This window comes from Prunus avium, chromosome 5, assembly GCF_965620075.1.
Source record: "Prunus avium chromosome 5, drPruAviu1.hap1.1, whole genome shotgun sequence".
NCBI lineage: Eukaryota > Viridiplantae > Streptophyta > Magnoliopsida > Rosales > Rosaceae > Prunus > Prunus avium.
In genome coordinates this window covers 21,987,371-22,004,848 of record NC_142288.1, presented here as the reverse complement: position 1 = coordinate 22,004,848, position 17,478 = coordinate 21,987,371, and the positions used below count along the sequence as shown (strand labels likewise).

Genomic DNA, 17,478 nt, shown 5'->3' with positions numbered 1-17,478 from the left:
AAAATGTTCATATTCAAATAATGAATATTGCCAAATAATAAACTACAAAACCAATTATTTTTGTAGTACAATACACATGAGATACAATCGAAAATGACAATACAAAACAGGAGATGGAATCCAAAAAAAACAATACAAAACAGCAAATACCTACACGGAAAAGAATTGGCTTTCAAAATCAGAAATCATGTGAAAATAATTATATAAAAAAAGTGACTGTGTTTTGCGAAATACCTACAGGGAATAGAATTTTAAAAAATATGGTGTTTGTTTGTTGTAAAATATCTACAGCGAAAAGAATTTAATAAAGAATTGCTTGTGCTTTGCAAAACACCTACGGACTATAGCGAAAATAATTGAAAACAATAAAACGTGTTTGTGTTTTGTTGGAAAGTTAAAATATAAAATATAGAAAAAAAAGATGATAAAATCAAAGACATCATTAAATAAATGTTTAAAATAATAATAAAATATAATAGTATTTAATTATAGGGAGCCACTAGGAGTCCTCTATCTCCTCAGATTTAGGAGCTCCTAGAGGTCTCCCTATTTTAGGAGCTGGATAGGGAGTATGGTTGGAGGTGAGTTTTTTCAATTCCTTCCTAAAGTTTAGCTAAAGAGGTGGTTTATGGAGCCCATTATGGATGCTCTAATACAGATTAACTCAGTTTAATTAAGGCTACTAGCCTACTGGCATAACTAGAAACCAACAGTCATGTCATCATGTATTTTTTGGATCATGTAATATAAGCGATAATCTAAACTATAAGGGGAGGGGGTTTTCACACACACACACACTACATCAGTGCAATGGGGGTTCGAACATGAGACCACTACTCACATCACAACAAATCAATGCCATTTTTTACTAGGTAGATATGTAGATAGAACAATTGTAATTTTTTTAAAAAAAATTTGAAAGAGAGTGATTCATTGAAAATAAATACAAACCAAAATAAGAGACACACAAACAATGTGAACAAAGGTAAATAAACTAGATCATCCAATTCAAGCCCGTTGAAGGAGAGAAAACATGAACATGGCTCTGGAAGCATCCCAATAAAGCCCAATTTCATCCTTCTCCTTCAAGCCTCTCCTCTGCACAAACATCCCTCTCCACTCTCCATTGAGAATGTAACTCTTTGCCGAGCTCCAAAACTTGAAAGTCAACTGATGCCTTGTGCCTGTATCGCAATCTTGAACTGTAACTCCTAATCCCTCGTCACTCTCAACCCTTTGGACAAACTTGTCATCCAAGTAACGCAGAAAATGGTTCGTGGCGGCGTCTTTGGGAACCAGCAGCCTTGAGGAGTTTCCGAGGTCGCTTGCCTTCAGAATCTTCCTGATGGACCAAGGCCTCCGAGGCTCGGGACTCGGCCTAGGTCCCAGCACTACTAGCTTTCTTTTCTTCTTCGCTAACTCTTTGTTTGTATCATTCTTACCCGATATTTTCTCGTGTTTCGGATTAGGAGGAAATGTGGGCACATTGTGAGAAGCAGGGTCTAATTCCTCTGCTTTGCTCTGATTTGTGTTGTAATTCCAAGTTGGGTCACACAAAGTGAGAGCAGTGGAAACTTGGTCTAGCTCCGGGTTAGTATTAAGAAGGCTAAGGGTTAGGGCTAGCATTTTTGAGGTTTCATAATCGTCCTCCATTGTTATTGTTGAAATTAACAGATGAAAATCAAACTACAAAGCCAATCAATTGACTAATTCTAGTTTAAGGGGAGAAAGGGAGATATGAGTTTTTGTGCTTGATGCTTTGAATGAAGTTGCAAATAAGAGCAAGAATGTATGGGTATTTATAAGGATTTGTACCAAATCAGTCTTGGATTTGGAAACAGGACATTTTGTTACCCTTTTTAAATGGGAAAACTTGCTTTTCCTTGTTGGGTTTGTAAAGCGATTCCTGAATTCTTGAAGAAATTTAGCCATATTATTCAGAATTAATGTTCCGAAATACCAAATTCCAGCATCATCATGAATTCGAGTAATAAAATTCTTTTGTTTTCGAAGTAGCAGCAGCTAAATGAAAAAAATTGAGTGTTGCAATCTACCAAGTGCAACCAAAAAAGTTTAGACCTAAATTCCAATGAAGAAGGGATTTTGGTTCTGGTTTTGCTCAAAACTTTGCTCCATTGGTAGAAATTCTACCAAGAACTAGCCTGTACTAGTTTGAAACCTTGCTTACATTTTTTTTTCCTCTGAAGAAATAACAGCACTTGCAGCTGCTAAAAAGGAAGCTTATAACAGAAATCATCTGAGGAATTAATCCACAAGTTATGAGAGGTTTCTTGATCTGCCAACCCCAACGTTGGCAGCAAAGGAGCCAGCAAAGCAAGATTGGATTGGAATGAAGTAATTTTTCACTAACAATTATTTTATTTGTGTAACTAAAACTTATAACAGGAAGCAAATCAGTATTATAAAAAAAAAAAACATTGATGGGAAAATGTATGATTTGATTCATAGAATTCACTTGGACTTGGATAAACACAAGTCTTTTACAACAAATGTCTCAAACTGAGGAATTTAAAAAACTATCTAGCTAGTTACAACAACCTAGACTAGACCCACCAAATTGATCAAGCAGGGAATTGGGATTGGATTGCCCTTTCAAGAACAGAAAACATGAACATGGATTTGGAGGTATCCCAATAAAGCCCAATTTTATCCTTCTCCTTCAAGCCTCTCCTGTGCACAAACTCTTGCCTCCAATCTCCATTGAGAATGTAAAACTCGGCCGACCCCCAAAGCTTGAAATTCAAGTAATGCCCGGTGTTTGTGTCGCAGTCTACAACCATAACTCCTATGCCCTCTCCGCTCATAACCCTTTCGGCAAACTTGTCATCCAAGTAACACATAACATGGTCGATGACCGATTTTTTCGGCATAAGTAGCCTTGAGCAGTTTCCAATGTCGCTTACTGTCAGTGTCTTCTTGATTTTCCAAGGCCCCTCATCCTGAGGCTGTAGACTCACCGTATCCAGCACTGCTTGGTTTCTTTTCTTCTTCTTTAATTCCTTGTTGATATCATTCGTACCAGACACTTTCTCGTGTTCCGGATTAGGAGGGGCAAATCTGAGAGGAGCAGGGTCTAAATATTCCTCTGCTTTTCTCTGGCGTGTGTCGTAATTCCAAGTTGGATCACACATAGTGAGGGCAGTGGAAAGTTGGTCTGGTTCTGGGGAAGGGTTAACCCTAGTTCTAGGAAGGCCAAGGTCCAGGAGTGCTGAGAGATCAATTTCTTCCTTCATTGTTAATGTTGAAATTAACAGAAGGAAATCAAACTAAAAAACCAATCAATTGATTAATTCTTGTTGCTGGGGAGAAAGAAAACAGAGAGATGGAATGAAGTTGACAATAAGAGCAAACATGTGTGCGTATTTATAACATATTGTTACCCTTTTCAATTAGGAAACTTGCATTTCCTTGTTGCGTTTGGTTTTATTTTAACTCAGACGCTTAGGGTGATTTTCCTGGCGGTAAAAGTAATTTTATTTCAAATTTACAGCGATCCGTCTGCGAACGTTGGTCATTAGTAACTTTTCCACTACTCGATCGTTAAATGAACAACTTCCAGTCAGCTGGCGTATACGACGTGTAATGTGCATACATACGGCATTTTTCATCAGAGTTTTGTTTTGTTTGTTATTTTCACTTTCCACTTTTTTTTTTATTACCATGTATAGCCTTACACTCAAAACGTGATCCATGTTAAATTTTTTATATATTTATTTACCGTTAAACTTAGTAGTACTCAACTTTATCATTGAAAATAACAATAAAAACTTAAAAAAGAAAAAACAACATTAGCAAGGGGAAGAAATTGAGGTTGCACTCCAAAAACAATTTGCAATGAGGGGAAGCAACCCAACACTTCCAAGGTTATGCCGCCCCTCCATCTCTTGTCTTCCTTCCATTTTGATCTCATTTAGTGAAAGACTCAAAACTATATATTGGCCAACACTTAAACACTAATTCTTATCTAAATATATAGCAAATTTGATAATTTTGAAAAGAGTTGTTTACCCTAACATCTCTTGAGGTTTTAGAAATTACATGAACACCCCTTGAGGTTTTAAATTGTTTTCACAAAATCCCTTTTCGTTGATTTTCCGTTCAAAGAAATATTCTTCGAATGACAAAGTTAGCCTTTGAAATTGGATTGCACATGCATTCATTAAGGTTAATTTTGTCATTTGCATGAGTATTTTTTTTTAAAGAAATCATCAAATTTTGGACAAACAATCCAGTGGTAGATCCAGGATTCGATAGCCGGCCAAACGAAACTTACATTAAAAACTCGACGGTATGAGTGAATTTCATTAATAAACATACAAAAAATACACTTAGTCAATAGACGTAATGAGCACTACCCTCAAATGCATCTTTATACATAAAGAAAAGCTTATAAAATAACAAGTAAATGCAATGCAATACGAAAATAATAGCACAAGCTCACCCACAAATATTAATATATTATCAACAAATAACAGAGAGAGAGAGAGAGAGAGAGAGAGAGAGAGAGAGAGAGAGAGAGAACTAAAGCTCACAAGAGAGAGAATTCACAAAATGGGTTAGGCAGCTGCCCGGCATGCCCTCCACGTAGGTCCGCCCTTGGAACAATCAAGGAAAACGGATTTTGTAAAAACAATTTGAAACCTCAGGGGGTGTTTGTATAATTTTTGAAACCTCATGAAGTTTTGTGAAAACACCGGAAACCTCAAGGGGTGTTAATGTAAATAACTCTTTTGAAAATATAACAATAATTCCACAAACAGCTAAAAGATTGAAAATTATAACGAACTAAAGAAAAGAAAAAAAGGGAAATCCAAGCAGAGATGGGAGATATAGAATACTCGAAAAGTTGAGTTGTACACATAGACCAAATATATTAAACTTTAAAGTTGCGTATTTTTACTTAGCGCTTTTGCCAGAAGTCCATAAAAAAATTTAGTAAAAATTCTTACAGACAGGTTACATCATTAAACCGAATCTTGATCATGAAGAGCTGCAGGTTGGCCTGCCCGTTTAAGTACCGAAAAGGTGAACATGGCTTTGGAAGGAACATTTGAGGGTGTGTACCAGCCAACTCCAATCTCATCACCCTCTTTCAATTCTCTCCTCTTCACAAACTCCTGCTGCCAATCTTCATCCAAAACGTAACTCCTCCTAGGTGAATCGCGCAGCTTTAAAACCATTCGATGCTTCGAAAATGTATCGCGGTCGTGAACTGTGACCCGGGCGCCATACTTGCTCTCAAGTACCCTTTTGGAAAACGTGTCACCCAAGAAAGACATGACCTGATTCTCGATAAAATTGGTTTCCACAATTAGCAAGTTTTCGAGATCGTTAGGCGTGAGTGTCTTCTTGATTTCCCAAGCGTCACAAGGTTTCAGCCAGGAGAGCAAATTTGTGTTTGTTTTCTTCCTCGGAACAGGGCACTCTGTCTCTGGTTTTCTCTTCTTATTTGTGGTCCACAAAGTCAACTCTGTTGAAATTCTCTCTTGTGGGCATGGAGTTGCAAGGCCAAGCTCTGTTGAAACTCTCTCTTGTGGGCATGGAGTTGCAGGGCCAAGGGTTAGTGTTGTTAAGGCCTCTTTCTCTTCCATTGTACAAACAGAGAGATAGAAGAGGACCCAAAAAAAAAAAACTGAGAGAGAGAGAGTTTATGATACTTGGGTTGAAAGTCACTATGGAGTATTTATAGATATAGAGATTGTAAAGAAATTACTTTGGCATTGGAGATTTTGCCTTGTAGGGACTCTGCAGCTTTCTTGGTAGCTAAGTAATTAGGGATGGTTTGACAACAAAAAAGGTAATTAGGGAGTGTAATTAATAACATACCCTTTTCTGTCTAAGTACATGTAATATTGGAGTCCACTACCAAATTCAAGTATGGACCGATATTGTCCCCATCTTAATCATCCGTATAATATTCTGGGTCGGGTTAGGCCCAATGAACCTCTAGGGTGTGAGTGTTTGAACTCAAAAGACGTTGGCGCAATTAGTAGGATACCACATATATTTGAACCATAAATTATTATTACATTTATACTATATTGACTTCACACATCATGACTTGTATCGAGCCAACAACACCTCCCTCACACTTTTACTTATTTATTTTACAGATAAGTTTATTATACTTTCCTCCATTGTGTAACTAGGACTATTGTTAGCATATATGTCCTCGTAGATATACAACTTACATAGACTAAATCCTTCCCCATAAGAGAAGCATTATCTCTTGTGTGTTCCATAGCTAAAAAAGATTTCCATCCAAATTTGGTTATGTTAAATGCAATAACACTTAAACAAACTAAAGAAAATTATTGCTCAACTAATTCAATAAATTAACCTGAACATCCACAATGTTTGATCAAAAATATAAAACAAGAAGTAACTTAGGGCATGTTTGGTATTCAACTTGAATCCAGCTTTTTAAACTCAAAAACAGAATTTGAGTCCAAAACAAAGAAAACCTGTTTGGTAGCCCTATTTTTAAAACCTCAAACTCAAGAACAACTAAAAAACACCTCAATTATTAAAAACAAAAAATATCTGTTTTTCAGTTTTTTTTTCTTCTAACAACCCATAAGTTCTCAAATTTTTAAGATTTGAAAACAGTTTTCAAGTTGCATACCAAACAAATTTTCAAATCTTAAAAATAGATTTAAGAACTCCTTGTTTTTAAGAAAAATCAAAGTTTTTGAGTTCCCTATTTGAATAGGATACCAAACGCCCCCTAAAGTTCCTTGTGGCACTGGCTTACTAACCTCTCCTTTTAGATGACTCTAATTCCGGCACCCTCCCGACTCTGAATTCTTTCCGGTAAATCGAAAACTCAAGTGCAGTAAAACATATCATGACACAACCCAAACACATTGTTTGAATACTCATAAGTGCTAAAATATGTGGTTCAAATGAGCAACATATATAACATAAGAAAGTTTCTGATAAGCAAATTAAGAAACCAAGAAAACTAAGCCTCAAACAGTTCAAAAATCCAGAACATATGCCAATGTTTGATCAATAACAAAAGCCTGCTAAAAACTAAAAAAAGTTCCTTAAAAATGTTCTCTGCTTGTTCAAGCAAAAGAAGGCAGTTGGTGCCCTGCGCGTCCAAGCACAGAAAACATGAGCATCAACCTGTGAACATCCCAGAAAAATCCAATTTCATCGCCAGCGTTCAACTGCCTCCTCCTCACAAATTCTCTGTTCCATTTTTTTATCAAAACATATGTCCTTGAGCTCTTCCAATACTTGAAAGTCAAGTGATGCTGGGAGCTTGTGTTACAATCGTAGATTGTAACTGCAGCTCCCTCTTGGCTTTCGACTCGATTAATAAGTCGAGAACTCCAGTAGGGCAGGAGACTTTTCTTGACCATATGTGTGTTCAGCAGCAGCCTGCTGCTGGTCCTGCTCACATTTTGTCCAACATCGCTTGTGGTCAGCGTCTTCCTAATCTCCCAAACATCGTGAAATGGGCTCGGGTTTGCTGGCACCCTCCACATGCCATGAAGTATCTGATTGTAGCTGCAAACTGTGAGCAGCCTGGAAATCTGGGCAGCCACTGCTCTTCTTTTCAGCTCTTCTTCTATGACATTCTGCATTATTGTACAGATGTTTTCATGTGCTGGGGTAGAAGAAGCTGAGCCTTCTTCCTCTTCTGTTTTGTTCAGTGTGGTCCAAGATGGATCACATAAAGCCAATGTTGTTGAAACTTGGTCTTCAACTTGGTCTTGAACTTGGTCTTGAAATTGGTCTTGAACTTGGTCTTGTAGTTGTGGCATGGGGGTGGCAAGGGTTAAGTTTGTAGAGAGTTGCACTGCGTCCATGGCTGAAACTGCTGAGAGAAACAACAAGGGTTTATAATTGGTTATTGTTTTTGGGGGAAGACAAACAAACACCTGAGGGCTTCATTTCGATCAGTGGGTAGGTTGTGTGTACCATATTTTACTATAGCAAATTTTTTTTACCAAAACAAAAACTATTGACAACTACACACAAGTTTAAAAGAAGAACGTAAATTAAAACTCAAGATTAAAATAACTATAAGTATATATTTCTAACAATCCACTTCTATTGAGGGATATTTGAGGGACACCTTGTAGGGTCTGTTTCAACGATCTGAATTGTCCATTAAGTCTTCATTCAAAGATCATTTGTGCAAAAAAAAATAGCAAAAATCAGAAGCCATTAAGACATATAGTTGTGATCAACAGAATCGACGATTCCGGTGGTTCAAGAAAACACTAAAACTACAACCATTGATTGAGTGGTAAAATGATTTTGGATTAAAGTGATTTTTTTTAAAGGGATGATCTTTGGAGGAATACCTAAAACGTAGACGGTCATATTATGAAAATACAATGTAGATAGGCCTCATAAGGGTGTCTCTCAAATAAGCTTATTTGAGGGATCCCTCAACTAAAGTTCTCTAATATTTCTAATATTTTTATTTTAGTAAATGCGTAAGTAGAGACAAACTATCTTTTAGTCTAGCGGTATTTCTCTTTTCAATGTTAGACGTTGATAATAGAAAAGGGCTAAACTTCGGGCAACAACTATATTCCCATACCCATCCATACGAGATGAGCCCTGACCCATGGGGAGATCAAGGGCGGAAGGAGAAGGTCGTAGGGTTAGGTTCGGCTTACGAGATCTAGAGAGAAGGTAGACACACGTGGGCCATAGCGGTTGGAGCAGGGTCTAAAAGAGTAGATCAAAAGATATGAGAGAAATAGAGAGATTAGGTTAAAAAATGTGGGTCATTTAGGAGAAAGAGATTTGGGTGCAAAAAAATTGTGGGTTGTTCTTGTGCAATGTGAATGACAATAATTTTGAAACCAGCTAATAAGAAGCTGACACTTGTGTTTATTGCCAACATAGCGACTATTTAAATAAGTTTTGGCGGTCTATTTCAATTTTGAATATCGAATCTTAAAAAAAATTGAAAATCGAACCAAATGAGACCAGTCATCTGGTTCGGTCTATTTAGCCATTTCTTTTTCTTAGTAAAACCCAAAGCTACTCTTTTCGTGTTCAAGAATCAAAATGTGAAGAGGTTAACTATGGACAAGGAGAAACAAAATCAAAACAATAACACTCCTTGTAAGGAAAAAAAAAATCTATATGTATGATAGTTCTACTACGCCATCAAGCTGATGTGATATCTACTGAAATGATGCTATTTGTTTAAATTTTAGAATAAATTAATAACACGGGAAAGTTACCAACATACCTGGATTGTCGAGAAATGAGATATGATGCGTCGCCGGAGAAGAGAAAGGAAAGTAGTAAAAGGAAGAAGTTTGGGTGCGTCCTGAACCAGAGATATATGGTCAGAAAGAAGAAAAATACTTGAATTTCCAAAAAAAAATTAAGCAAATGAAAATAGAGGACAAGAGAAGAGGGATTTTTTTATATAAAAAACCTAAGAATTATAGAATATTATTTAACTGGCAACCAGAGCACATAGACATGCTATTATGGTAAGACAGTGTGATTCTTGTGGAGCTTACTACACTGAAAATTCACAAAAGGAAACTAACTTTGGAAATCTCTGGATGGAAGCTGACGTGTGATTCACTTCTCTTTAAGTGAAATGAATTTCCAAGAAAAAAAAGAGTGAAATGAATTATGTAACGGCCTGTTTGGATAATAAAACCTTGGAATTGGGGTGTCAAATCCAAACCTAAGTAGAGGTCATTTCTGTCAAAGCCTATTTGGTGTTGTGACACTAAATTTCGAATTTATTAGAGGAGGTCATGAGTTCAATTTTCATAAATGACAATTGTTTTATATCTTTACAATCACAATGTCATAAAATATTTTGAGGTAAAAAAAAGAAAGCAACAACTGTGACCATCACCACCAACTGCCCAACAACATCACCTCCACCTTACCACCAACACGCCGCCGCCACGCCCTCGGCCATCACAACATCATCACATCTGCACTCCCACCACCAACAGCATCACTCTTGTTGATGTTGCCACACCGCTCATCTACATCACATTTGTTTTATTCATATTCAATCCCATCTTTAAAATGCTATCATCTAGAAATTCTTTTAGTACTCATAAAATTCTTTGTTTCTCTTGATAAAATGTTCGATTTTTATTAAAAGATATACTATAGATGTGTGGATATCATGGTTGATAACATGTTAATAACAAAACGTACCAACACATCAACGATGCATTACTGACAATATAAATTTAAAATTCATCCGTCGAACTCCCTACCCATTGCTAAGTTAAAAATCTTGTTTCATAAAACAATTTTGAAACTCTCAATTTAGATTACAATTGAAAAGTTTGACAAAATAATGTTACCAAGACAAAGGTTCGAAACAAACGATAGGCAATAGATAAACCAAAAATAAGGATCTCAACGAAAGAAAGGAAAAACACAATTGCGTAAAGCATGGTGATAATGGAATAATATTTGAGTAAAGCTGCCGTTAAAAAACTATAATAAACATCCAAAAATCCCATACTCCTCACCACACGCTACACCCCATACACCTTCACCTGCAACCGTTTCTAGCCATCATCCACACCCACTGAGGTCATCACTTCCAAATCGATTGGTCACCACCAACGGTACCACGTCATTACCATATATCGCGATGCGGCCTAAACTTCCTTATTTAATTAATTAACACTTTAATTTATTTTATTTCTGAGACACTTAACGCACAGACAAAAAACTCTTCTCACTCTAAAAACTCTCTTCCTTGCTCGGTGTCTTTTCAGCTTCTTCGCTTCGCCGTGTTGCAGAGGGCAGATAGGCAGACGAACGCTGAGTTTCGAGCTTTTTCTCTAAGCGTCGTCGTTTCGGCCTCTGCATACACCACCACACTGTAAGTGATTCATTGTTAGGGTTTTTGCTTCAGTGCCTTGAACTCTACTGTTGAGCTGCAAATAATTGAATGATTCGGAAGGTTTTTTTTTCATTTTATGTCGTGAATTTATGGGCCTGTGTCGTTTTTGAGCATGCGTTGTCTCTGCCATTGGGTTTGAGTAGCTTAAGCTCTGCTTTATATGGTTTTGTTTAACGAGTCGTAATTTCGAAATTGCTAGAAGTTAATGTTGGTTTTTTCTTTGGTGAGAGAGAGTTTTCTTTCACTTGCTAATTTCGTTTGGGTTTGAATATTTTTAATTTATGCTATTGAGTTGTTGAAATGGGTGATTGAATTGCGTAGATCTGAGCTGAGGAAGTGTGTTTTGGGTTCTTAAGCGTTTTGAGTGTGCTATTGACATGTGATCGTTAGTATATTATTGATAACCTCTGTTTGCCCCATAACTTTACAAATAAAGGTTTAGAAACAAGTCTGTAATGGGAAATTCAGAAATGTGGGAAAACTGTAGCATTTCTTTATTTAGAAATAAAGCTCTTAAAAAAAAATGTAATGGCTTTAGAGTTTTGTTGATTTTTTTTTCCTTTTGCAATTGGAAAGGCAACTTTTTTTTCTTTGGGTATGGAAAAAGCCAACATTTATAATTGGAATGTGTTATTTTGACAGTAGTTCGTGAATCTGGATTATCATTCTTTATGACTTCGGCAGCTACTGTTCATTCAAATTTATATTTTTATGAGAGATACATTTATGCAAAGTATTTGTCTATTGTATTTGTTCTTGGCAAGAGCTAATGAAAAAACCATTCTAATATTTATACAGGTCCTTATTGAGTACCATTTCTATTGAGCAGCTCATTTAGGACCCCTTCCTAAATGAGTTAAGGCTTCTGTTGAGTTTTGTTATTCAGAGGTTCCATAGATATGAGCTCTGGATTACTTCTCATTGTTATGAATAGATGAGGTGCATACCAGGTCATTAAGTTGGTCTAAATGTGATAGCTTATCCATAATCAAGGAGAGTAATTTATCTCAGGATTTGCGTACTGTAATTTGTTCATTACATAAGCATGCCTTCTTGGTGGAGGAAGTCTTCATCCAAAGAAGTAAAGAAGAAAGCAAATAAGGAGAGTTTCATTGAAACCATAGCAACCATACACCGAAAACTTAAGAGTTCATCGGAAGAGAAGTTCAATAGTAGATCAGGAAATTCTCGAAGGCCATGCAGCGACACTATTTCAGAAATGGGTTCTCTATCCAGGGCACTGTCACCTGCACCCTCCAAACAAGTATCACGCTGCCAAAGCTTTGCAGAACGGCCTCATGCCCAGCCACTACCCCTCCCTAGGGTGCAACTTTCTAACATTGGACGTACCGACTCTGGCATCAGTGCATCCTCAAAACCAGGATCTGACAGAGGGTCCAATCAATTGTTCTATTTGCCCCTTCCAAGACCTGAATGTGTCTCAAGCAGGGAAGATCCTACTGATGCTGAAGGAGATGTAGCTACTGCTTCAATATCTTGTGATAGCTCTACTGATAGTGATGATCCGATTGACTCACGTCTGCTAAGTCCCATGGGATCTGACTATGAAAATGGAAACAGAACAACTTTGAACAGCCCTTCCAGGTATGTTTTAATATATATCATTGAGAATGAAGATCTTATTTCAGGTTATTATGTTAGATGACCGTCATATTCACCTGTAAATGCTTCATCTGTGCGTGTCCGCCCCTGACAAATTTACTTCTATCTTTGCTGAAGTGTAATGCAAAAGGATCAATTCCCTACCGTCGACCAAAAGAACTCAAAAGAGACTGTGAAGCTGGATAATCTTCTGTTCAATACTCAGATTCTGTCTCCATCACCTAAACGGAGACCATCAAGCACACATATGCAGAATATACAAATCCCTTACCATGGTGCTTTCTTTAGTGCTCCAGACAGCTCACTGTCAAGTCCTTCTAGGAGTCCTATGAGAGTATTTGGCTCTGAGCAAGTTAGGAACTCCAATTTCTGGGCAGGGAAGCCTTATCCAGAAATAGCTTCTGCTCATAGCTCTAGTCCAGGTTCAGGTCAAAATTCTGGGCATAATTCCATCGGAGGGGATCTGTCAGGACAGTTGTTTTGGCAGCACAATAGGTGTAGCCCTGAGTGTTCTCCAATACCTAGTCCTAGATTGACCAGTCCTGGCCCCAGCTCCAGAATACAAAGTGGTGCTGTTACCCCTCTGCATCCACGAGCTGGAGGGCCAGCTGCAGAGTCGCCTACAAACCGGCCTGACGATGGGAAGCAGAAAAGCCACCGGTTGCCCCTTCCTCCAATAACAATAACTAATACCTGTCCTTTTTCTCCTGCATATTCAGCTGCAACGACTCCCACAGTTCCACGTAGCCCTAATAGGGCAGAGAATCCAGCAAGTCCTGGTTCACGTTGGAAGAAGGGTCGCCTGCTTGGGAGGGGCACATTTGGACATGTATATCTTGGTTTTAACAGGTTTGTAGCCGAACTCAGCTCTGTTAATTGATTGCAAATTTTACAGTTTGTATAATTTCTCAGTATGTATGGTATTTAGCAGACAGTGTAAGCTACATGTGACAGATTGAAAATTTCAAGTATCAGCATTTCAAAATTACAATTTTCCTGTGCTTATCAAATATTAAGCAGACAGTGTTTCTGAACTTAAAATTATGATTTATTATAGTCCACTTTTGTTGTCGTTAGAAGTACCGCACAACTTCTTTGGAATTTTTGAATGTCTGGTTTGATTCAATTTTTGGGCTTCAGTGAAAGTGGTGAGATGTGTGCAATGAAGGAGGTAACTCTGTTTGCAGATGATGCAAAGTCAAAGGAAAGTGCACAGCAACTGGGCCAAGTAAGTTCTATTTGCTAGTCAGTGACTCAGTAGATCTGTTAGAAATTCCAGTGGTGCGAAGAATAGAATATTTCTTAGTAAACTTTTCAATACAAGCTTTACATATTTTTTGTGTTCCTTTATTTAATGCACAATTCATCTTGTTTACAATTCATGTGGCATATACTTTTGCATTGTGTTTTGTAGGAAATTGCTTTGCTAAGTCGCTTACGGCATCCAAATATAGTGCAGTATTATGGATCTGAGACAGTAAGTCCCTCTTATTACTGTGTAATATCTAAAAAGGTTTTGGTGCCTAGGTCAGTCAAGATTGGCTGTTTACACGTTCGATAGTAACTAATCTTAAATAAGTGTGTCATTCCTGTTGTTGACATCTGGTGGTGTATGCCCGAGCAGGTAGATGACAAACTTTACATATACTTGGAGTATATGTCTGGTGGATCCATTTATAAACTGCTTCAAGAGTATGGTCAGTTTGGTGAAATAGCTATTCGTAGTTATACTCAACAAATCTTGTCAGGGCTTGCATACTTACATGCCAAAAACACTGTCCACCGGTCAGTCACATTATTATTGAAACTTTATTAATCTTATGGGCCGTGTGTTTTAATCATTTAGGAATGTCAAGTTTGATTGTTTAGGAATGTCATTTGAACTAATGATAAGCTTACTATGTGCAGGGATATCAAAGGAGCAAATATATTAGTAGATCCCAATGGTCGGGTAAAATTGGCAGATTTTGGGATGGCTAAGCATGTAAGATCATTCATTTGCAAGTTTTTAGCGTAATTACCATTCAATCATTTCTTTTGATTGTCCAGTTAGCATGAAACCTTGATGCTGATAGGTAGCATTGTAAGAGATCCTATAAGCCAGTGTGTTATGAGAGTGAAAATATGCTTGTTAAGTACTCATTTTGTTGTAACACCATTTTCTACCTTTTGTTTTAGAAATAGAACACGAGACAACGTTTAAAAAAAAACGGCTAAATTGCTCCAAGTTGTTTACTGTTTTTTTTCCTTGTCAACCTTGAATCTGAGTGTTCTAATTAATCTTATCTGAATAATTGTAGATAACTGGGCAGTCTTGTCCATTGTCGTTCAAAGGAAGCCCATATTGGATGGCACCCGAGGTCAGGATGGTTCCTTTTTCCACTCTTGCATCATGATTTTTTTTTTTCTGGCTTTGTGGTAACATTATTTACTCTACTGTTTAGGTTATCAAGAATTCGAACGGTTGTAATCTTGCGGTTGATGTATGGAGCCTTGGTTGCACTGTTCTTGAGATGGCCACGACAAAACCACCTTGGAGTCAATATGAAGGGGTTAGTAAAATTTGGATTCATAGACTGGAGTATTACAAAATAGTCTAATGCTATACATTTCTCATTGACAGTTCTTGCATGACAAAAATTCCTTGACCTGGTTCTTGTGTTTGTGCTTCAAAGGTTGCTGCTATGTTTAAGATTGGAAACAGTAAGGAACTTCCTGGAATTCCTGATCATCTGTCAGATGATGGGAAGGACTTTATTAGGCTGTGTTTGCAACGTAACCCACTGAATCGTCCTACAGCTGCTCAGCTTTTGGAGCATCCTTTTGTTAAAAATGTTGCTCCATTGGAAAGAACCATTTTGAGTGCAGAGCCTTCCGAAGGACCTCCTGCAGTGAGATCTCTGGTATAAACCCTAAACCAATCGCCCCCACAAATTCGATTTCTATGCCATTAAACTGCGTATATGTGACTATTGCATTTACTATTTTTCAGATTTGTTGAATTTATGGCAACCGGATATTAAGTTTTCACTTTTAATACTAAGTATAGAATACCTCATGATGTAGGCATCTAAAAGACAAGGGCTTTAATATCATGAGAATTTTATGGCTTTATGTAATTGCTGTATTTGTATGTAACTAACAGGATTCACAATGTTTCCCATCCCTCCATATTGTTCTTCTGTGATTGTACATCGTATAAATATAAACATGCTCTGCTGCCACTGGACATGAAAAGGCTTTTCCGGATCTTAAAATCTACGCAAAAATAACACGTTTTTTTATGTCCGTATGTTGGATATGCTGTGGGAAACAGAAATTATGGTTCCGTGTATTCATGCGGACAACCAGCTATGCTATTTGGGGCCTAATATTTTATGTCAATTTATGCTGGCATATTTGGGGTAGAACATTAAAGAGTTCATCTTTTGTCTGCTTTATCAGTTGCAGCTTTCATTCTTTTCCTTTTTTAAATATTCTTTTAGGCCTTTGGACATGGGAGAAATCATTCTAACTTGGACTCAGAAGGGATGGGCATCCATCAGTCCAGAGGCTCAAAAACTGCCTCAGCATCAAGGTATATCTTCCTTCTCCTCTCTTAGTTATATCTTTATTATGTGTAGATCAGTGGTTAAAATTGATGGCCAAATCATCATGTTATTATGAATACCTGGTTTTTATCTTGATGTTGCTCCCAACTCATTTACCCACAGAATAGCATTTAAGCTTATTAAACACAGGAATTTTGTACTTTTGAATTAAAGAATGCTCAATAAATGCTTCATCCCTTTATCTAAAGAAGGGCAATGACAATACCATCACAGCCCATACAGAAGTAAATGTTAGGAAACTCGTTAGTTGATATTAATGCCACCTTGGGATATGAGGACTGATTTGTCTACTAGTCATCTCTCAATGTTCCATTAAAATTTTAACCTTTCCCTTTCCGTTCTGGTTTTCAGTGATGCCCATACACCAAGAAACGTATCGTGCCCTGTTTCTCCTATTGGAAGTCCGCTTCTACATTCTAGATCACCACAACATTTCAGCGGAAGGATGTCTCCCTCTCCCATATCTAGCCCTCGTACCACATCCGGCTCATCTACACCTCTCACTGGTGGCAGCGGTGCAATTCCTTTTCAACACTTGAAGCAGCCAACAACCTACTTACATGAAGGCATGGGGAAGAGCCAGAGATCTCAGAACTGTAGTTTCTATACAAATGGCAGCATTCCATACCATGAGCCAAAGCCAGACCTATTTCGAGGGATTCCACAAGCCTCTCATGCTTTCTTGGATATAATATCATCTGATAATGGTGCACTGGGAGATCAGATAGGGAATCATGTTCCCAGGGACCCCCAGGAGTTATTTGATGTGCAGTCAATTTTGGCTGATCGTGTGTCTCAACAGCTCTTAAGGGATCATTTAAAGCTGAATCCTTCCATGGACCTTAATCTTCGCTAGCGGTTTATCAAAGCAGTTATATAGAATGGGTGCATGATCTCTGGCGTATTGGCATTGCTGAAAAGTCCATTTTGTACTGTAAGAGTCAACAACTTGACAACTGATGCTTTTGGATCTTCTGATACCCTGATTGCCAGAAGAGAAACATGATATGAAAGGCCTCAATGCTCAGTCATGTTCCAGTGGTAAGCAGTACTTTGGCAGAAGAGGCTTCTTAAGCTATATTGTTCTATGGTAGTGGTTGAACCGTTGAAGTCTTCCCTTTGCGGAGTCAAAGGCAGTCATTGGAGATCCAGCTTTTGTTAATTCCTTGTAAAGATAACGTTTCTGCTGCTGTAAAAAAAGTGTACATTTTGTTGCTCCTTGGGGAAAAAGAAAAAGAGGCTCTCAGATGCCGTATTTGAACCCGACCATTTTTTGGTTATTTTGTTTTTCCGGGAGGAAAGAGGGTGGTTGAGATGGCACATTGTACAGTGGGGGTCGGGAATTAAATT

At 37.7% G+C, this 17,478-nt stretch overlaps 4 protein-coding genes across 4 annotated transcripts; 1 reads left to right on the top strand and 3 right to left on the bottom strand.

Moving 5' to 3' along the window:
- Nucleotides 1-1,008: 1,008 nt before the first annotated feature.
- Nucleotides 1,009-1,653, bottom strand: LOC110762486 (B3 domain-containing protein At2g33720-like). Its single transcript, XM_021965132.2, has one exon. It carries the CDS (start codon nucleotides 1,651-1,653, stop codon nucleotides 1,009-1,011), a length of 645 nt encoding a protein of 214 aa, XP_021820824.2.
- Nucleotides 1,654-2,582: 929 nt separating this feature from the next.
- On the bottom strand, nucleotides 2,583-3,254 carry LOC110762529 (B3 domain-containing protein At5g26805-like). Its single transcript, XM_021965181.2, has one exon. It carries the CDS (start codon nucleotides 3,252-3,254, stop codon nucleotides 2,583-2,585), a length of 672 nt encoding a protein of 223 aa, XP_021820873.2.
- Nucleotides 3,255-7,091: 3,837 nt separating this feature from the next.
- LOC110748245 (AP2/ERF and B3 domain-containing protein Os01g0693400-like) lies at nucleotides 7,092-7,841 on the bottom strand. Its single transcript, XM_021948253.2, has one exon. The coding sequence runs from the start codon at nucleotides 7,839-7,841 to the stop codon at nucleotides 7,092-7,094; it is 750 nt and encodes a 249-aa protein (XP_021803945.2).
- A 2,867-nt stretch (nucleotides 7,842-10,708) lies between these two features.
- Nucleotides 10,709-17,366, top strand: YDA (Protein kinase superfamily protein). The gene is made up of 12 exons (XM_021965154.2): nucleotides 10,709-10,873; nucleotides 11,693-12,499; nucleotides 12,635-13,366; nucleotides 13,658-13,745; nucleotides 13,932-13,994; nucleotides 14,142-14,302; nucleotides 14,426-14,501; nucleotides 14,818-14,877; nucleotides 14,962-15,069; nucleotides 15,193-15,420; nucleotides 16,003-16,094; nucleotides 16,480-17,366. Exons 2-12 carry the CDS (start codon nucleotides 11,940-11,942, stop codon nucleotides 16,982-16,984), a joined length of 2,673 nt encoding a protein of 890 aa, XP_021820846.1. The 5' UTR covers nucleotides 10,709-10,873; nucleotides 11,693-11,939; the 3' UTR covers nucleotides 16,985-17,366.
- The last annotated feature ends 112 nt before the right edge of the window (nucleotides 17,367-17,478 follow it).